General features: G+C 49.7%; 1 protein-coding gene across 1 annotated transcript in view; it reads left to right on the forward strand.

Annotated features, from left to right (window-relative positions):
- RHOF (ras homolog family member F, filopodia associated) overlaps positions 1-17,982 on the forward strand; it is a 196,006-nt gene extending 178,024 nt beyond the window's left edge. Inside the window, exons 4-5 of the mRNA XM_085633396.1 lie at positions 4,696-4,830; positions 15,581-17,982. Of these exons, the coding sequence (XP_085489522.1) occupies positions 4,696-4,830; positions 15,581-15,745 (300 nt within the window). The 3' untranslated portion in view covers positions 15,746-17,982. The remainder of the gene's footprint in view (positions 1-4,695; positions 4,831-15,580) is intronic.
- The last annotated feature ends 3,988 nt before the right edge of the window (positions 17,983-21,970 follow it).

A 21,970-nucleotide genomic window follows, 5' to 3' on the forward strand; every position in this document is an offset into this window, starting at 1 on the left:
GGATCCAGCACCGGAAGGGTCACCGACTCCAAATAGCCTTCGGCATCCCGTGGCGAGGAGGGCTCTTCAGCATACAGCGCCTCGTAGAAGCCGCGGAAAGATTCCGCTACCTCCGCGTCCCCAGAGACGACCCCCCCTGTCCGTGTCCACCAGTTCTCTCACAACGCTACGCTGTTGCGTGACCCGGAGCCGGTGTGCTAGGAGCCTGCCACATTTGTCCCCCCCAGTGTAGTAGGCATGTTTCAAGCGCAAGGCTGCATACTCCGCCCTGTCAAGATCCAGTGCCGACAGGAGCTTCCTCGCTGCCTTCAACTGCCTCCACACCCTTGGCGCCCCCGTACGGCGGTGGACCTGCTCAGGCTCCCGAACCTGAGCTGTCAGCTCGTCCCTCTTCCGTTGCCGCTCCCTATTTTCGGCTGCGGAGATAGAGATAAATTCCCCCCGGAGGACTGCCTTCAATGCCGCCCACTGTGTCGCCTGCGAAGTGTCGGTGTTGCTATTGTGAGTGAGGTAGTCTTGTATGACCTCCCCAATGCGCTGCACCACCGACTTTTTGTGTAAACGGGTATCCCGGAGGCGCCACACCCCCCGAGAGGGGGAGGCCGCCGGCCACTGGAAAACGCCGGTGACTGGGGAATGGTCAGACAGGGTCAGGACCCCGATGTCCGCCGCCGTGGCAGCGGCACGCAGCGGTCCACTCACCAGAAGGTAGTCCAGCCGTGAGTAGGTTCGGTGTGCGTGCGAAAAGTAAGAGTAGTCCCTATCCGTGGGGTGCATGGAGCGCCAGAGGTCGTGCAAGTCCATTTCCGCAATCCGGGCCTTTACAGCCTGGGACAGTTCCCCCGTCTGCGGAAAGCGCTGCGCCGATCTGTCCATCACGGAATCGAAGACAATATTAAGGTCTCCCCCCAAAATAACGTGGCGGTCGGGAGAAGCAGTGACATCCACCAACACGGAATCTAGGAAGCGCTCTTGGTGGTCGTTAGGGCTATAAACGGAGCCGACCGTAAACGCAATGCCTCCTAAGCGCATGCGATACGCAAGAAGCCTCCCCTTCTGTTCAGCACACTTATACAAAACCTCCCCCCGAAAGGAGCTCGCTAAAAGAATGGCTACTCCCGCCGTCTTGTTCGCTGCCGAGGAAAAGAACTGGGTAGGGAACTTAGCAGAGCGCAGCCTATGGCAATCCCGGGGCAATAAGTGGGTCTCCTGCAAAAGGCAAATGTCCGCCTGCGTCCCCTCCAGCAAAGATAAGATTGCTCTGCGCTTCACGGGGTTATTCAGACCCTGAACGTTAAGGGTCACTACCTTTAGGCCCGACATTCCTCTCGGGGATCGGGAGCGCCGTGCAATGGGCAGGGGATCAGCGGGTGGGGCGCGCGGGGCAGCCGCGCAGGACAAGCCAGAACAAGGTGGGCATGGACAACATCGGACGGGACCTCCCCAACCCCAAAACAACCCCCCCCCCCACCCAAAACACAACCCTGGCAACTAGCCACCCGCAAACTCAAACACCCCATTGTCCCAGTCAAGCCCCAAGACGGGCAAGTCCGTAGAAAGAAACGAAGTGGACGTCCAGCCACTCACCTCCATCCGCTCCCCCCCGACCCCCCTGCCCCGTACCAAGCATGTAAAGAAGCTAAAGGCATCTCCCCCCGGAGTGAGTGTTAGGCCGTCAAGGCCACGCCGGAGGAGCCGGTCGATTCCCCGGCCGCCGCCCTCAGAGCGTCGGCCATGTCCGCCCTGATGGTAGGGGAGTCAGGACGCCCTGCGCTGGCCGCTGAGCGCCGCCTCGTCGACCTCCGCCGGTTCCGTCTCTCCGAAGACCTCCACGACGGTGTAGCTCCTTCCTCCTCCGCCGCCGTGAGCCCCAGGACACCACAAATGTCTTGCAAGGAGCGTAGCTGGTGTAGCACCCCGTTCCACCGAAAAATCAGGCGGAAGGGATGACCCCAAGAGTACGGCGTCTCGTGTTCACGCAAAAAGTCAGTGGCAATCCTAAAGGACCTGCGTTTCTGCAGCGTGATGGCGGAGAGGTCCTGGTAAAGCGCCACCGGCCGATCCCGGAAAGTCAGGGGCTGTTTCCTGCGGGCCTCAGCCATGATGCGCTCCTTCAGTGGGAAGTCGGGCAGGAAGGCCAGAATGTCCGGTGGAGGTGCCGATGACTGGCGCTGCCGGCCGACCCTATGCGCCCTATCAATGCTGATGGGGAAGTCCGCAGCTTCCCCCAGGATCTCTCGAAACAGGGCCCGCAGGTAGCCCCCCAGATCGGACCCCTTGTCCGCAGTCTGCACACCACGCACTCGAATGTTGTTCCTCCGACATCTGTTCTCCAGGTCCTCAGAATGGGCCTGGAGCTCCACACACTGCTCCCGGAGGCGGAGAACGTCCTGTTGAAGATGGACTATCTCCTCCGCTCGGTGGTGGGCCTCCGTCTCCACCGTGTCAACTCGCTCGCCAAGGCCCTCCACTTCCCTGCGCACTTCCCGGACCTCACTGGCCACCTCCCGCTTCAGCGTCTGGAAGTCCTCCCTGAGGGAGCTAAACAGTTCCTCCATAAAGGTCCTCGTGACGGGTGGCTCTCCCCCAGTCACATCCGCCGGGGCCCGGGAGGACCCCGGCGAGGGCTGTGGTCTGTCCCGCAGCTGCTGGGCCCTGCCAAGCATGTCCGGCAGGGTGCGGTCCCCCTTCTTCGGGCCGCCTTTTCCAGACATCGCCAGCACCGCGGTCGGGCACAGGTCCAGCCGCCCCAGGGATGCCCAGCCGTTGGCAAGCGCTCGACGTGGGTGTCCCCCCACAGGCAGAGTCGCTGCGTCACAGGTGACAAAATGGCGGCCCAGCCCGGTCACCGTCAGCCGCGGGAGCCCATTCGAGGCAGCAACGGGAGCCACAGTGGGGGGGTCTCATCAGCACATCCCCCAGAAAGTCAGCCCAGCAGCAGCGGGGGTCACATACATCCAGCAGCAAGGGCTCCGGCGAAGGCCACCACCACTGCTCCCTCGGGGACAAGATGGCGGCAGGGCGGAGCAGGGCAGAACGATCAGGCCCGGCGGCACCACCGGGGCTCCCAAAACGCACAACAGTCAAATAGGTTCCACCGCCGGCTTCAGTCTGTCACACACAGGGGCCCAGGTGGTCCGACTCCATCAGAGAGTCCGTCGTACCTCGGCTAAGGGTTAGGGGCCCCCCGCAGTGCGAAGTGTCGCCGACACCAGTCCGAGTGCCAAGGCGCCCGTCCTAGTCCTTCCGCACCGTCGGGTCCCCTCCTGCAAGGCTCCTTCAACCTCCGTCGAGCCAGATTCCCTCCAGATCGCAACTTTCAGCACCAGGCCCAGCCGAGGCGCCCGGACAGCACTCCAACGCGCTCCGCCCCTCAGGCCCTCCGTCGCTCCTTGAACTCGATCGGACTTTTGGGGGGCTTCTCCCGAGGCGATCCGAACCAAAACGGCAACAACGTGCGCCCCTGGTGCTCCGCCACGCTCCACTCCCACGCCGAGCCTCAGCGGGGGGAGAAAAGCATAAGAAAAGGGCTCAAGCTTGGCCGGGCCGGAGGAGCTACGGGAGGAAGCGTCCGCTCACCCCGCCATCTTGGCCACGCCCCCTATTTGTTTACTTTTAAAGCAATCGCGGCATCCGCGCTTTAGCTTAAGTTGTTCAAAGCGAAAGCACGGGTGCCGCCATATTAACATAAGTAAGCAAATAGGAAAAAAAATCGATTTGCTTAATTTAGTTACAATGGCGGCACCAGAGCTTTCGCTTTGAACATCTTAAGCTAAAGCGTGGGTGCCACAATAGCTTCAAAACTAAAGCAATTGCTTTACTTTTGAAGCTAACACGGCACCAGCGCTTTTGCTTAAGATGTATAAAGCTAAATCGCGGGTGCCGCAAAGGTCTCACATTTGCGAGAGTTAAAGCTATTGCCATTGTAAATGACAATGCCTTTTATTTATGTGTCTACAAACCCTGCAAGCATGCTTGCAGGTTTTGTAAACGCATAAATAAAAGGCATTGTCATTTACAAGTGCCAATAGCTTCAACTCTTGCAAATGCGAGACCTATTGCATTGCAGATGCTTGTTTCCTATCTTGTCGTGTGTTTTCAGTGAAGAATAACGAATCGGAGCAGGGAAACAGATGGTCCTTCAATTTTCGGAGGTGGGTCATGACCTGAAACAAAGCCAGGATTGGTGCAGAGCTCCACATCCAAGGTGCAGCCCAACTCCTTTATCACTCTCTCTCCCTTTCTTTTTATTACGGGGTACCCCTGCACTTCCCTTCGCTTTTCTTAAATAATAAGGGATACCGCTGCATCACAAAATTAAACAGTTTACCACATTTGCTTACGGGTTTGAGACAATATTCCGACAGGGATATGCTCAGAAACATTCCTGATTAACACACTCCTGCCTCGTATAAAGGAGCAATGTAGGAACCTGGGCAAAGAGCCTTGGGAACATGAGCTGCTCAAGGCTTCCAGGCAACATGCCAAGTGGCATAAACCACCTCACAGACAAACAGCATAGCATGATGTCAAAATGTGTATGGACATGTCACCGTGCACCATTCATGTAGCCTCATCAGAAAATATTTGTGGTGTTTTGTCATACGATAAGCCAATATTTTGAAACATTTAACTAAATGTTACCTGTCGGGAGGTTCATTATTGCATTCATGTACTTTCTTCTATTTGCAACAGTGGTATCCAGAGGTGAATCACTTCTGTCGCGGAATCCCCATCATTCTGATTGGCTGTAAGACAGATCTTCGAAAGGACAAGGAACGATTGCGGAAACTCAAGGCTTCTCAACAAGAACCCATCACGTATAACCAGGTAAAAATGCAAAGTGCTTTGGCAGATTCTCCTATAAAAGAACATGCTGACCGTCTCTGGATATTAGCTCTTAGCTAGGTCCAAGGACAGTGTCCTTCAAAAGGCCAGATTTCCAGCCTTGGTTTAATGAAGATGTCCTGTGTTGTTTCTGGAGTGGTTGTGATCAGATCTCCCCACCAGCAAACACCCAGGATGCGGAAATCGGAGGCACTCTTTTTTGCTGCTTATGTCATAGTAGTTTATATAGACACAAGTTCATTAAACAACTTCAGAATTTTTAAAATTGACAATAACATAATCAAAGTGATCCACATTATACAAAGCCCAGAGTACAGTAAATCACACAAAACAACATATAGTCACATTTTCTTAACCACTATCATATAATAGACGATAGCAGTGCTTTATCTAAAAATGAAATCTGTGCCATAATTTTGTATTCTTTTTTTTTTGGCATTTAAGTCAAAGTAGAACAGAGACTCAACAGCAAACTGGTCACAGAGACAGGGGAAAAAAGGAGAGAAGAAGAAAGTTGGGAAGGGGGGGTGGGGGGGGAGTATCTTGGCACAGTAGATTACATCAGATACAGCATAATGTCCCCAGTTGCAACGCCCCAAGAGGGGCATCTATCAAGTTGACAGCAAATACAGTATAAGTATATACAACAACACAATACACAATTCAGAGGAGACCAAGTTGCTAATTAAATAAATGTGAAACATTCGGAGTCACCAGTGGTAGTATTGGTCCTAAAGTGAGTGTGGGACCGAATACCTCTCATCTTAGTGTGTTACAATAGGTGAGGATGGGGTGGAGGCTCTCTGGCGCATGAAGACATCAATTCCCAGAAGTATGAAAGCTGCTCCTGGCAGTATGTGACATCCTGTAACCAAGCTTTGATCCTAGGAGCAGGTCGCCGGCCCCAGTTAATGGCCATGCTCTGTTTAGCAAGAAGGAGGAGCACGGCGGTGAGCCAGCATACAATTGTTGGGATGTCCTTGATGTATCCCAGAGGCCCACCATTGGGTAACTGGGGTAGAATGACCAGTGACGGTGAGAATGATGGAGAAGACTTAATTCCAGAAGTCCACAACCTTGGGGCAGGTATGAAGGAGACCAGTGTTAACAAGCACCTGAGGCAGCGGGTTCCGCGACCAATCCCATTCGCAAGAGCGGAAATGGGGTACAATACAAGCGATGAAGAAATGTAAAATGTATCAATCTCAATCTGAAGTTGGGTGAGGGTGCTTCCATCTGTGCACAGCAAAAGGACCACCGCATGACTGTAATTGGGGGCTCCGTGTCCACCTTTCATGCAGCACGTGCAGTCGGGATTGCGATGGGTGCAGAACATTGCATAATCGTGTATAAGCGAGTGATTGGTGTAATGTACGATTAGTGAGCATGTGCTCCAGAGATTGAAGTGGGGGGAGCTGGGAATGTGTCATGCCGTGAATGGCAGGTCACACGGATTTGGTAATAGAGGAGTGTGTCCAGCACAGATCTGATCTCACAAACGGTGGAATTAAAGCATCCACCAGGTAAAGGTCTGAAAAGGTTATGAGGCCACGACCACGTGCGTGCATCCTGGTGCTCAGGTCCTGCAGTGGTGGCAGCTGGGGGTTCCGACCAAGGGGTCTAGAGAGAGCATAGAGACAGGATCGCAGTCTATCCCAGGACCAGCGCACGCATTACTCCGTGTCAATCTCTGCCCTCTGACACTTATAAGGGAGATACAGAGCAGTGAAGAGGGGCCATTGCAGTGCAAAGGTCTGTTTCAATGGCAATGTGAGGCTGGAAGGGTGTCGGATATAATCAGTAGTGTAAATATTGTGCCTGAGCACAGAATGCGTAAAGTGACATGTCCGGGGTGCCCATACCACCCTGAGCAAGTGGCAAGGTAAGAATCTCCCAGGAAATACTGGGCTGTTTACCAGCCCAGATCAGAACTATGAGATTTGATCTTTGATGCAGTAGAAACTTCGATAGAACAATCATTTTCGTGATCGCAATTTGACCTGAAATCGACAGCAGTAACCGGGGCCAGATGGGCACTCTGTCCTCCAACCACGAGACGGCTCAGCCATAGTTATCTCTCCAGAGTACATTGGGATCTCTGCTCAGCCAAATGCCCAGGTACTGTAACAGATCAGATGCCCACCACAGTGGTTACTCCGTGGCAAATGGATAGGTGCTGTCAGTTAGGGTAAATAGTATCGATTTAGACCAGTTTACCTGAATTCCAAAAAAACTTCCAAATCACCAGTGTGAGATTATCCTGGGGTCTACTGATGTATAGCATGACATCATTGGCATACTTTGAAACAATTAGTCCTCTGGTGGTGAAGCCAAGGCCACTATGTGCATTGTGTTGCCGAAGGCTCGCTGCCAGAGGCTCCATGGCAATTGCAAACAAGAGGGGCGACAGTGGACACCCCTAGCGTGCACCACGAGTAACTGGGAACAGGTAAGAGAGCATGCCATTCAGTCGTACCTGGGCAGTGGGGAGAGTGTATAGCAATCGTATTTGACGAAGAAAACTGGTTCTGAGCCCGAAGCATGCGAGGAGATCGAAAAGATAAGGTCATTCCAGCGAGTCAAACGCCTTTGTGGCATCGAGTAGGGCAGCCACTGCCAAGACCTGGGGTTTAGATGGTGCAGACCAGCAAATAAGGTGCGAAGATTATGGGATGTGGAGTGGCCTGGGATTCATCCAGACTTGTCGGGTCTCACAAGCTTGGGTAGAAGGGGAAGGAGGCGGTTTGCCAGGAAATGTGCAAAAATGTTGTTGTCCACGGTAATCATTGATAATGGCCTATTTGAGTCACAGTGTGATGTGGGTTTATTGGGCTCGAGGAGCGTAACAATGACTGCCTCTCTAAGCGAGGGTGGCAAGGAGTTCCGATCAAGGGATTCCTCAAACATAGCAAGCATAAGCGGGGTGAGAATAGTGGTGTATTCCTTATAAAATGTGGTGGTCAGGCCGTCAAGGCCTAGCACTTTATCGCCCGGATAATGTGGATTGTCAACCAACAGTTCCACTACATAGGTGGACTCACGTGCTTTACAGAGCAAGTGTCCTTCCAGGTCGTTGCCCTCTCCATACCAGGAGGCCTGCGCATCACAATAAACAAAATTTGTCTCATGAGTAGTCTCATCTGCAAATTCTGGCAACTTCCCCCCCAATAGCCGCCAGTCGAGACGTGTCCTTAGATAGGAAATAGTCTTTTTCGAGATCTCAAACAATCAAAGTCTCCTGCGTATGACCTGTAGTACACCCACCTGTTTCACGGTGCACGAGCTCCGGACAACTACCTTTAAGGCCTTCCACATGATGGACGGTGACTGCACAGTGCCCACGTTATGAGCAAAATACTCAACTATTTCTTTGCAGATCTCTTCGCAGAATACTGTGTCCCACAGTGCCCCGGGAGGTAATCGCCATGAGAAGGTGCAGGGGGCCATCTGGGGTACAAGGAGCTCCAGCAGAACTGGATCACGGTTACAAAGTGTGCGGGGAAGGTGGGCCACTTTACCAACCCATGTCTGCAAATCTCATACTCCAACAAAGAGAGTCTCCCGTGTATGACCCGTAGTACACCCAGCTGTATCACGATGCACGAGCGGCGGACAACTACCTTTAAAGCCTTCCACATGATGGACGGGGACTGCACAGTGCCCACGTTATGAGCAAAATACTCAACTATTTCTTTGCAGATCTCTTCACGGAATACCATGTCTTGCAGTGCCCCGGGAGGTAATCACCATGAGAGAGCGCGGTGGGCCATCTGGGGTAGAAGGAGCTCCAGCAGAACTGGATCATGGTCGCAAAGTGTGCGAGGAAGGTGGGCCACTTTACCAACCCAGGTCTGCACATCTCAGGAGATTAACCAGTAATCAATTCTGGACCATGCATTGTGGTGTTTCATGACACATGTGCCCTCTATCTTGTCAGCACTTGAGTGTCGTCGTGTCCTGGAGGTGGTTATCAAGGATGATCATGTTGAATGCGGAGGAAGCATTGGGATATGGGCACCAGGAGGCTCCAGATCAGTTTAAGCGATCATCCAGTATCATATTAAAGTCCCTGCCCCACACTTTTGCCCCGGGGGTCGCACCAGCTAACAGCCGCCAGACCTCTGAAAAGAAACCAGGGTTGTCAGTATTAGGACTGAACACTGCAGCCAAAATGAAAGGTTGTCGGTGGTGCCAGCAAGGAGGACGTAATGACTGCAGTCTTCACTGATGGTGTGGTGCAGCTTCCACTGTAGGCCCTTACGCGGCAACTCTCCTGGCGTAACCTGAATAGAGAGAGGTGTAAGATTCATCGCACCATTTGGCGCGGCGCAGCCCAGGGGCAGAGGAGTGTATATGGTGGAGTTCCTGTTGAAAGCAGATATCCACCTGGTGTCTGACCAAATAGGCTTGAACCAAGCGAATATCCGATGGTCATCGAGACCACAGATATTCCATGTGAGACATTTGATTGCAGTCATGTCGTTGTGAAGAGTGTGCGTGCAAGAGGAGACCGGGTCAGCAGAAAAGTGTGTGCCGTGTAGGCAACTGCAGGAAAGGAGCAGTATGTGCAGTGTGAAAGAGGGAGAGACAAAACAGGTACAAACAACCATAAAAAAAAAACAGCCCAAACCCACCCCACACCCACTTCAACTCCCAAACATGGTTGAGTATGACAGTCCTCCCTCCGCCAAAATATCCCATAATGAATTTAATAAAAAGTCTGGGAGGCATCCCTGGGAGCGGAAGGAAGCTGGACGGACAACCCAGCCAGGAGATGGCGGGGACGCTGAGTGGATGAATGCACTCATTGTAAGGCAGCAGGCCCAGCGCAGTTGTCTGGCAAAATAGAAAACACAGCCGCTCCCCGGGGGCGCAGCCAACTGGCACAGTCACAGGATGCAAGTTTCGGACAGACATGGTCAGTGGTCATGTAGGTTTATCATGAAAGGGCAGGCGCCCAGGGGGCCTCATGGTGCCTGTTGGCAGTCATTCTCACTGAGGTGGTCTATGCTGGTGATACGCGACAAATCCCTGGATGAAGGGCATTTGGCGGTGAAGTGTTTAACAAATTTCAAAGCTGATTTGGCATTGGTGAAATAATGAGGTTTCCCTTCAAAAGGGATGCGGAGTTTGGCCGGGTAGAGAAGAGCTTAGGGGATGTCCGCTGTTAGATTTGGGGGGGTCTCTAGTTGGCAGGGGTAGGTACCTTTGACCAAAGAGGGACCCTTGCGTCTATTCAGGGTAAAGGTTTGCACTCCTAAAATAACCCCTGCTCACCCCCTTGGTAGCTTGGCTCGAGCAGACAGGCTTATCTCAGAGGCAGTGTGTAAAGCATTTGTGAACACATACAGTAACCCAGTGACAACACTACAGATGGACACCACACAAGTTGTAGTATAAAAATAAATATTTTTATATAGACTTAACACAAGACCACAAATGACAAAAATCCACAATACTCTACTTTAAAAATGGTAGAAATCACTTCGTTCTCTTAAGATGGTAAATGAGACACTGAGTTCAATGTACCTTTGGATGCATAACGCTATACAGCGAAAGTGTTGCAGGGATGGTGATGCGTCGGTTCCTTACATGCAAGAACGGTGATGCGTCGGGTCCCTACTGATGTGTAGGGGATGTGTCGGTTCTTCTCGGCATGGGGGAGGTGATGCGTCGGTTTCTTACTGCGCTTCTGTGGTGGTGCGACCCGCAACGCCGTGATGCGATGAAGATCCGGTGCAATGAAACAAAGATGGCGTCGTCTTCTTGATGCGACACGATGCGTGCACGCTCGACGGCCGTGCGGCGACTAAACAATTCTTCTGAGCCGCGACAGGCCCTGCGTCACGCTTCCCGGTGATGCGGCGGCATCTGATGCGACGTCGATCCTCTTCTCCGGCGATGCGAGGTGCTTCGGCAACGATGCGACAACTACAGCGCCGACATGCTTTCCCAGTGATGTGACGACAGTGGCTGCGGCAGCGGCACACTTCTCCGATGATGCGGCGGCGTCTGGTGCGGCGCCGATCCTCTTCTCCGGCGATGCGAGGCGCTTTTGCTTTGTGAAGCGACAGCGGCAGTTCGACGACACACTTCTTCGTGAGTCGCGCTTCCAGCTCCTTGCGACACGCAGTCCCTCAGAAAGCCCAACACAACTGTAGGCACTTCCAAAGAACTCTTGGGGAGCCGGTTGGTGAAGTCTGTTGTTTCTGAGACTTCAGCAGGAGGCAAGCTCTATCTCAAGCCCTTGGAGATCCTTCACAAGTTGAATGAAAGTAGCACAAAAGTCCTTTCTCCTCTCTTTGGCAGTTAGGTAACCACTGCAGGCCAATCCCCTAAGCAGCACTTCAGCTTGGGATAGTCTCTCTAGTTCCTCTCCTCAGCAAAGGTTTCTTCTTGTTTCCCAAAAGTGATCTAAAGTTCTGGGGTCTGGGTCCCCCTTTTTATACACAGTTTATCTCTGAAGGTAGCGAGGCCTTTGCCTAGTCCAAACCAGTTCTGGTCAGTCCTGGAGCACTTTGTTGACAAGACTCCTTCTTTCCTTACACAGTGTAGGCCAGGGACATCAGGCGCACCACAGGAGGTGGAGCCAGCATTGTGGAGGGAAGGCACAGCCCTATTCAGTCCCCAGGTGCAACTCCTCCCACCCATCTACATGCAGATCTCTCTATTCAGCCCTGTGCTGACTCATCCTGTCTCCTGGAATCCCCCAGCCCCGGTCACTCAAACTCCAGACAAGGAATACACAACCTAGCAGAGTCAGGCTTGGATGGTTAGACAAGAAAATACCTACTTTCTAAAAGTGGTATTTTCAAACACAGAATGTTAAAACCAACTTCACTAAAAGATGTATTTTATCATTCTGTGTTCAGGCATACTAAACTCAAATTTCTACCTAGTTCCCTGAGTCAGTTACGATTATAAGATGTAATCATCAAACTGCCCATTCTGACCTATGGGGAACAGGTGGCCTTGCAATAGTGAAAAACGAAAACTGCTGTAATTCACTATTAGGACATGCCACACACACCAGGGCATGTCCTACCTTATACTTAGAATGCACCCTGTCCTTGGGCCTACCATAGGGGTGTCTGATATGAAGAAAAGGGAAGGTTTAGGGACTGGCAAGTGGGTACACTTGCCCAGTCAGCATGGCACTACCAGACTGCACACAGGCTCTGCAATGGCAGACCTGAGACCCACTTTTAAAGGCTGCTTCTGTAGGTGGCACAACCAGTGCTGCAAGCCCACCAGCAGCATTTGGTTTACAAGCCCAGGGCACACTCAGTGCACTGTACTAGGGTCTGACAAGTAAACCAAACCAGCCAATCATGGGGTCACTAATCCATACATCAATTTACCGCAGGACTTTAGCACTGATCAGCAATGGTAGAGTGCCCAGAGTCATAAAACAGCCAACCCAAGTCAGAAAAAATATAGGAGGAAGGCGAAAAGTTCAGGGATGACCCTGCAAAAAGAGCCAAGTCCAACATCCGCCTGTTGTAGAAGTCGGCAGGCAGAAATTCCCTCCTGGCAGCCTGCACAGTGAGGGTGAAGTCCGGATAAAAGGCATTTCCTTGATACTGCTTTTTTTGACGTTCGCGGGCCAACCTCAGGACCACGTTGCAGTCCCTGTAGTTCAGGAGCATTGCGACAATGGGGCTGGCTGTAGCTCCCGGGGGAGGCCGTGGCCCAAACGAACGGTGAGCCCTTTCTAAATAAAGACAGGGGAGAGGGCCTCTCTGAAGAGCTCACAAAGCATAGATTCAACAAAATCCTCCATTTTATTAATAGGAGTAGATTCAGAGACTCCAGCAATTCTAAGGTTATTGCGGCAGAATCTTGATTCCAAATATTCGTTCATGGCCTAGATGAGTTCAACTATCTTATCCATGCGCAGTAGATGTTCCTTGGAGTCAGCTTGTATGTCGTCCGCGTCGGAGACCCAGTTTTCCAGATGGTCCAGCCTCCCTTTGTGATTGTCCACGCGTTGCTTCATATATCCAGCTGACTGGTGAGGATGTCAAGTTTCGCATCAATGCTTTTTAGGCTGGTCTTGACTTCCATGAGGAGTTCCTTAAGATCAAGGTCATGTCGGATGGAATCCCCAGACTTCTCAGGGACATCTGTTTCCAGAGGCTCTTGCTCTGCTTGTTTGGTGTGTCGCTTGCATTCGAACGTGAGCTTGGATTGGCATGCCTCCTGTTTGCCCTTAATTGGAAGACAGTCACAAAGAGGTGGCTTAGGGGCAATAGCACTGACAGGATTAAAACAGGTAGTGTAGCAGCTGGGGGGGGGGGGTGGGGGCGGCCGAAGAGAAAAAAGCCCCACGGAAGACGCAACTGGAGTATGTGCTTTCTCTGCAGAGCCCCGGGACACCCCAATCAACAAACCAGTACTGGGGCATGAGCAGGCTCGCTGGGCACCAGTGGCTCGAAGGAGTCCAAAGGGGCCCCAATGGCAACAGTGCGATGAGGTAAGTATGGGGCCACTGTACACCTCCCCAGCAGGGGTAACAATGGGGCTGACTGGAGAGAGAGCAGTAATGAGAGCACATTACCAGGGGTGCAGTCAGGTATAGGCAGTTTAGGCCGCCGATGAAGGCATGGCCCAGGTGGAGCCCATGAGCAGAAGCTAGGAGCACGCAGCATAGAGAAATGGATACGGACTCCCCCGCTGCTGGGAGGTCATCAGGTGCAGTAATGCGGTTGCGGTGCCAGTCAGTGAAGCCAAGTCCTTGCTATGTGGCTGTGAGGGGCTCTAGGGCTCCCTCAGCAGGATCATGGGGCTCATGGGCAGAGTGACTCCACGCAAGGCCTCCGGAGCGGAGAGCAGCCAAGATGTTGAGCCGCCAACGGAGCCCCAGGACAGGCCCCCAAACCATTTCAGCCACGCCCCACCCGGGTTCAGAGATTGCAGGGCCAGAGATCAAGCGGGAGACAAGAGGCAGCCGCCACACATCCACGGTCCAGCACCACAAGGAGGAGCACTCTAGCAGCCCACCGTCGCTCCTTGCGGCCATCAGAATGTCTGGGCGGTCTGGGCTGCCTCGCTGTGCAGGCAGGCAGTGGCCCAAGAAATATTGAAAAAGGCCTGCCCCAAAAGGCAGGGGTAATTCTGGCAACGCCTTACCAGCCATCTGACCATTTACAGCAGGTTTTAAGAGGGTGCTTATCCATTTGATTTTCAGTATGTTTTTATTGGCTTCTTATAAAATAAAAACCTGCAGGAAAGTGTGATTCACCATGCCTCCCTTTCCTCACAGTGTCATGTTGGAATTTTGAAAACGTTTAAAATATACATTCAGATGTTAATTGTGGTAAAAAAAGTACCTTTCATCAGAAACTATGGGGTATATTTTTGAATTTGTCACACAGTGCAGCAAATCACTTTGCTGTGCTGCGTGACAGGGAATGGACAGGAATGCGCAGTATTTAAGGCAATACTGTGCATTGCTATCATTTCTCCGAGCTGGCACCTTCTTGGCAGACTAGCGCTAACGGAGGCACCCTTGCACCATGGTGCAAGGGTGCCTGTATTGCAAACAGGATTGTTTTTGTGAAGCGAGGGGCACCTTCCTGCACAGAAACAATCCTGAGCGACATATTCCTCTATCTGCGTGAGCTGCAGAATGCAGCAGACATAGAAAGAGAAAGTAATTAAGAGAAATAAAGATATTTCTCCTCATTACGCCTTTCCTGGGAAGGCGTATTTTTTTGGTACCCCCACGCAACGCCCATGGAACGCCTCCCTTGCACAGAGTAAGGCAACGCAGCGATTTGCGCTGCATTGCTTTACTCCCGATTTATGGAGCCATTCGGGGACAAGTAAAGTAGCCTTGCGTGGCTTCATAAAGATTTTTATTGAATCACTATTTGGTCATCGCAAAATGCTATGTATGTAAGGAATCGCCAAAGATTTAGCGATTCCTTAATATTACCAAATCGCAATTCTCTAATAGGCATTAGGTAATACTACTCCATTCGTTCCTATGCTATAGGTAATCACAAATTAGGTAATGCAAAGCCAAGGGTGCCTAGGGGCCTAAGGCCCCCTGAAGCACCCCAAAAAATAAAATGTGTACATGTAAAGCCCTAAGGGCATGTGTACGCTACATGGCACTTTGAAAAATACATTTTTGTGCATTTTTAAAAGTTTTCACATGGTTGCCATCGGCTTGGAGTCGATGGCAATAGCATTTTCATAGATGCACAGTTTGCATTTAGAAAATTCTTGTTACATGTGCTAAGGGAATCACAAATTCTGATTCCCTATTTGTATTCACAATTTCAGGTAATCGTTATTTTTGCGATTACCTAAAATTGCAACTACAAAGCCTTTCATACATCTTGAATGGCTATTTTGCACTCGCAAACGACCAAAATAAGCGATTCACACAGTTAGCGAATGCAAAATTGTTTAATACATGTGGCCTTTAAGGTTTGCATCGTGCATGTACCACGTTGCGTGGTGCAAATGCGACACAGACCGGCTCATAAATGGGCCCCTTAATATTTTGCTGCCTAAATATAGTTGAGATAATTAAAATGTTTATCAAAGATTTTCTAGACTTTAGTAAGATGAAGTTTGATAATTTTGCTCATCTTTCGTATTGGAACATGTTTATTTTGTTCTTCAGTGCTGCAAACTGTAGTGTTTACTGCAAATATGTGCTACTTTATTTCTGTCTTTCAATCGGCGATTTATCCGCGTGTTTTTTATTTATTTTAAGGGAGAAGCTACTCGACAGAAGATTAATGCGGAAGAATACCTGGAGTGCTCCGCCAAGTTCCGTGAAAATATAGAGGACATTTTTAGAGACGCTACAAAAAGTGCGCTGCACAGTATGAAAAAAGCAAAGAACCACAAACGGCGCCGGCAGTGTTTGATGTTGTGAGACCCAGCAACAGTGAACGGATTCAAAGGGACTATTTCTTTAATGGACCCCCACAAGGAACTTCTTACTCGAGGTGCAATGATGCCCACTGTTTTATGTACAGGTGTCTTAATGCGATACTACTTTTTTTTTAGTTTTTTTTTTTAACTTTTATGGGGATGCAGTTTTCTTCTGTCAATTGCCACAAAATGGATTTTCACATGGTCCAAAATCTAGACAAAAGACAGTGAAGACACAACATTGTGTTAATCTGCATACTGGAACGGAAGTGAATTGTGAAGAAAAGAAATTCCCGTAAAAACAGGAAAACAAGCCCGAGGCACTTGCAGTTCCATGAAAGAGATTACAAGTGCTTTTGGGGAAGGGAAGCAGGAGCTCTGCCTCAAATATTGGCAAAGTGGTGTAGAAATAGAAATAAGACTGTGGGGAACCGCGTACCAGCGAAGGGAGCACACACTTGGTCACGAGCCAGCGCAAACGTTACAGGAGAAAAATAAAAGCAGAAATGTTTGTGAAGGAAGCGAGACGCTATGGGTCGGGGTCCCGCCTCTCTCCGTTTGCTGAAAGAAAGTTATAGTCCACAATGGGCTCGTGTTCGTTATAATGGAGGCGTACAGCTCTTTTTTCGATTTGTAACCTGTTTTTTTTTTAACTGCTTTATCCCTTTAATACGATATTTTAATGTAAGCAACACATCTACTATGTTATCGGTTGTTCAACCGTCATGTCTGACATGCACCATGATTCTGCTGTCTGAAGGAAAGAGGACGCACAGCTTTCCAGTCCGCTTGTAATATTTATGAAGCCACTGTCTTAGACCAATAATAGGTTTTACCAAATACATCTTAGCAATATTTCGAAATATGGTTTTGCGCCTTCCTGAATGTCTAGTATTGTTTTTCACCGGTTTTAGAACATGCTTGAAGTGTCTGTCTTAACATATGTTTTTAACCAAGAAAGTTGTAAAAGTCTAAAAAAAAAAAAAGTTCAGATGGTAAAAGCAGCAAGAGACCAAAAACACGGGTCATTGTCAATGTTCTGCATCATTTACTAAAAGCAGGTGTGTCAAACGAGAGAAATTCCAACAACAGGCAGCGCCGAGCCGGCCACTTCAGACTAAAGGAATGTGGGTGAAAGGTTACGGCTGCAGAGGGCTCCTGGCTAGAGAGAGTGCTTCCGGGAGGTCATTTTCACTGCAGCCAGGGCTAGGGCTGAAGCCAAAGGAACAGAATGCCCCCATTGTCGAACTCGGATATCGCCACCCTACACGGAAGCAGACTGGCCATGTCCGGTAGGGCTTGGGTAGAATCAGGTGCATGCCAGCTAGTACTCACTCTCATCCCCACTGGGCAGCTAGTTGCCTCTGCCTGACCGGAATCCTCCCAGTAGCTCCATGGGTCATTCCGACCACAGAGAGGCTTGAACATCACTCATGCCTGTCCTACCCTCCCTTGAAACCTTTTCTAACCCCTCCCCTCTGACTCTTCCGCCTCCCCTTTACTCATCCCAAACCTGCTCCTACTGCTGTGAACTCCCCCAAAAATGTCAAGACCCTTCCATCTTCTAACCCTCCACTATTCCGTTTCAAACCAAATAACAGACTAACATGTCCACCACTCAAATTATTTTCATATTTCCCTATACTAATTCCCCACTAATCCTGGTTTGGGTTCCGGAGTAGCTTTAACTCATCAGTAGGGGTAGGAAACGGTATACAAATGCAAACCTTTTCCCTCTTCTATCCCTCCACTATCCTTCTCATTCCAAATAACAGACTAACACTTCCACCCCTCAAATTACTTTCATATTTCACTATAGTAATTAATCACAAATCCTTTATGGGTTCTTGAGTAGCGTGCTAGTCGCTGAAAAAGCGCTTCAACACCTCATCAGGGGTAGCAAGCGCTATATAAATGCAAACTTTTCCCCACTTCTATCCCTCCACTATCCTTCTCAATCCAAATAACAGACTAAAATATCCACCACTCAAATTATTTTCATATTTCACTATACTAATTCACCACTAATCCTTTATGGGTTCCGGAGTAGCGTGCTACTCACCGAAAAAGCATTTTGAGGCCACGTCAGGGGTAGTAAGCGCTATATAAATGCAATTCCAATTCCCAGAGCCCCTTTCTCGATCAGTGCCGTGAAGCATCCTCTGGTTGTCGCTGCTTTATAAAAACAACAAGGACAATAAAAATAGATTACATTCATTTGAAACAAGCTCATACAGTGATCACAGTTTCATTTAGTTTTTTATTAGTCATTTTTGTAAATTTTATGATAGAATGCATAGATTATTGACTGATAATCTTAATCACACAGAATCTTACTTTTCTGTTTCCAGTCATTACATTATGTGTGCGAGTCATGCCAGGGAAAAGGAGAATCAAGCTTGCCCTTTACATTTAATGGAAATGGTTTACCGCCCCTCTGCCATTTGTTACAGAGACATGGGTACCTGACCTTTTACACGGAAGCACTGTTTGTCCAAGCTGACTATAGCAGAAGACAGACCACACAGCACGGTGGAGGTAAGAACCTAGGGCTCTGAGGTGGAAGAGTAGAACTACTGTAATGAAGATTAAAGTCAAGAAATCTGATGAGAATTTCTTCCCTTCATCCTTCCGCAAAGTAACACGCCTTACGTTGGGAAGATGTACCCGTTAGTGCATGTTGTCGCCAGATAACAATCAGAAGTAGCCTTCAACTCATGAACAACTCACGACCCTCTTTCGGGGAGTGAGTTCCAAAACACCACTTTGGAAGAAAGTGAACATTCCAATAGACCACCAAGTCAATGGTTACTTTGAGATCTTAAATCCGTCTGCCGCAGGAGAGGAGTGTAACCAATAGGCTAGAGGCGTTCATCCTCCAGGAGTGACAATGCGTAAACTATGTCCAAAGACTGGGTGGCACACCTACTCTTACCTCAGTGGTGAAGAAGCCAGCCAAAAACTCGCTTGCCGTGCCTACTGGGACCAAGAGTTATGAAAAGAAGAATATTCCCACAAAAAACTGGGAGACACCAGCACAGTATAATAAAAGTATGGCACAGAATAGCCTCAACGCATCAAGAATCTGTCAGGATGCCGGACCGAAGGAGAATGGCACAGATCAAACCTTTCATCCAAGCAGGTACATAATTGACTGTGTCGTGACCCTGGAGAAGATGGGACTGAGCCACCCAATCCTCTAGTGGAACCTAGGAGACAACCCATGCCCTCATGGATAAACCTCAGAGAAGAACAATCACACAGCGAACTCATCATGTCAGCCACAAAAAGATCACCTCTGATGGACCCAGATATATACTATACAGCCAGTCCAATGGGAATAACCCTGAAACAGAAGCAATAGCACAATCTAAGTACAAAAAAGGCCCATTTTCCAAAATCACACTGACTAAGCGGAAGGACCATGATGCCAGAAGCAAAGTAGATGAGTTTTGACCAAAGACCCTGATGGTATGAGGATCAAGGACTAATGCACAGCTCTCAACTAGCACAGCAGAGCTAAAGGTGACCATGGACATTCGTGGCATATGTTAGACACTCCAGGTGAACGGGAGGCCTCCAGGATATCAGCCTGCTTGGCTTGGGCCTTCATAATAAACAAGGGATATCTAAACCAGTTCAGTTTTGGAGAGGTGAGCAAACAAGAACTGCACATGCATAACCTCTCCACAGCATGTCCCAGATAAAGCAAATAAGGAAAAATCTTGGAAAAACTTAAAAGGCTATTAAAACATTGGAATGTTGAGCGTTCCATTGAAAACCATGAATAGAAGCCCGGAGCATCAACATAGCAACAGCTTCGAACAAAGGCCTCACGGAGCCCGAGGGGGATTTCAACCACCTCGGGCTCCGTGAGGCCTTTGTTTTACAAATTAGAACATTCTGCCCTCTAGGGGCAGAATATTCTAATAGCTTTAAAGCCCTCCGTAGCAGCTTCTACGGGCCATTAAAGGCCTGCTCCCTTGTTAAAGACCCTTGCCGCTGGAGCGGGCCTTTAATGCTACGGCGGGATCTAAGGCTATAGTAAGATTGCTGATTTCCCTGACACGGCTCATCCTCATAGTGCAAGGACTGTGATAAGAAAGAATGTCAAATTGGTAGTGAATAGATTTATGAACAGTCAAAGTAAACGTTTGACTTGTGGACAATATTTTAGAGCGGACTAGGTAAGCAGAGGTCATGGTCACTGTATTTTGTTCTTTTTAGGTGTTCCTAAATAAATTAGTTTCTTCATCCGGGCATCCACAGTACACAATTAAAACAGCAACACAACTGGCAAAGGATTAATGTGAGATATCCTGGTCAGGAGCACCCAGGGTAACCTGAGATGTCAAATGCTTCAGATTTCCTGGAGCTTCTGTTTCGTGGCCTCTCAGGCTGAGGACCAAGTACTCTTTCTAGCACCTGACTCCCAGGGTAGAGAAGCAGAGCCTTCTAACTTTGGCTAAGGTAGGTGCTGTGGGCTAGAGACTTTAAACTCAGCAAAGCAACAAATAAGTTGACACTCAATAAGTGTGTCCAGTCAATGCTTTTTCTTTTGAAAAGGAAAAATGCTTTAATACATGCAATACAAAATACCATGTACATATTTAATATGCACAAAGAGGGTGACGAAACATCTGTCCTTTAAGGGAGCTTGCAAACTACATGGAATGCACGCTAAAGGAAGGTCCTAGTGATGAACTAACCCCCACTGCAGATTAGCACCTGTAGCCAGGGCCGGACTGGGAACAGAAACCGGCCCTGGCAAACAGCTTGGCCGGCCGCCCCCCCTGGGGGGAGGGCCGAGCTTGTTCCTAGGCCCGGTTTTGGCGGATTTAGTTACCGGGGGCTGATATTGCGGGCCCCCGGTTACAAAAACAGCCCCCTGGGGCCCAAAACCAGGCCCCAACCTAGTGGCCCACCGGGGAAACGCCTGGTGCCCGCTATGGCCAGTCCGGCCCTGCCTGTAGCGTTGAGGCACCTTTCATGTGTTTTGTGACAGCAGACCCTAACCACAAACACCTGAATAGACCTATGTATGCCTGTAGTACATTAGAAAAAGTACTTGGGTATAAAAAGTCAGGTCTATTAGTTGGGGTGCCCTAGACTCCACTCAACCCAATATTCAATTGGATGAAGAAAAGACAACCCCACAATGGTTCACCACTCTAGAAAAATATGAATACTTAGATTTTGAAAGATGAGCATCATGAGGTATTTGGGGAGAAACTTCTTTGTTGCAACCAGTGATGAAGAGCAGATAGGAAGGAGGAACCTGCGTAAGCCACAAACTGTTCCAGTTTCTATGTTTAAATGTCTTTATTAGTTTCAGAGCAAGGAAAGACAAGCAAGAACGGTATGCACTATAGATATCGTTGTGCAGCCGAACAGAGGGCTGCCTTAAAGAGAGATAAAACAACAAACAAGCATAACACCGCCCCTCCCGCCTCCCTCCCCATCTGATCTAGGATAGTGTGAGTGCTTCGTCCCTTCGGGCTCTGCAGCAGTCAAGCATCTCTCTTCGATTGGGCTCAGTGGGTGACATGTTTGCCCGAAACCGTCTGCAGGGGTGGATCCGCCAATCTTAGTAGTCTAAAGTATTTAGGGCAAGTAAGCTCTGTAAACTCCAAGGTCAGCAGTTTTAAGAAGGGTTCCCACATGTCGTGGAAGGAGGCCCCTGTATTCGTGAGTGATAATGATATTTTCTCCATCCCAAGTATGCCCCAGAACCAGTGAAGCCATCCCAGCTGAGTTGGGATAGTTGTAGTGCACCAGTGGATAAGAATGTTTTATAGGGTCGCACCCATACCCAAAGCCATTTGTCTGCCTCTTCACGCCCTGAGTGGGAAGGTGACCGGGTTAGGGAGGCCCAAGAGAGTGTAAGCCGGGAAGCAGGGAATTTGGGTATCAAAATGCAGGTCCACGTCATCTAGTATCTGTGACCAGTAACCCTTCAATTGAGGACATTCCCATAGCAAATGAGTCCGAGTGCCCGGTGAGCCGCATGCCCTCCAACAGTGAGGGTCACGAGATGGGTTGCCTTTGTGGAGCCTAGATGGGGTCAAATACCAATAGGTGGCGACCTTAGTAGCCGTTTCAATGCTTGCTACGTTTCGTGCCATATGGCGAGCTCTGTATTAAATGTCCGACCATTCTTTCTATGTCCGTGAACGGCCGAGCTCGACTTCCCAGCGCACTTGGCCCGGGGATTTCCCGGCTTCAG

This window comes from Triturus cristatus, chromosome 11 (genome assembly GCF_964204655.1).
Source record: "Triturus cristatus chromosome 11, aTriCri1.1, whole genome shotgun sequence".
NCBI classification, from domain to species: domain Eukaryota; kingdom Metazoa; phylum Chordata; class Amphibia; order Caudata; family Salamandridae; genus Triturus; species Triturus cristatus.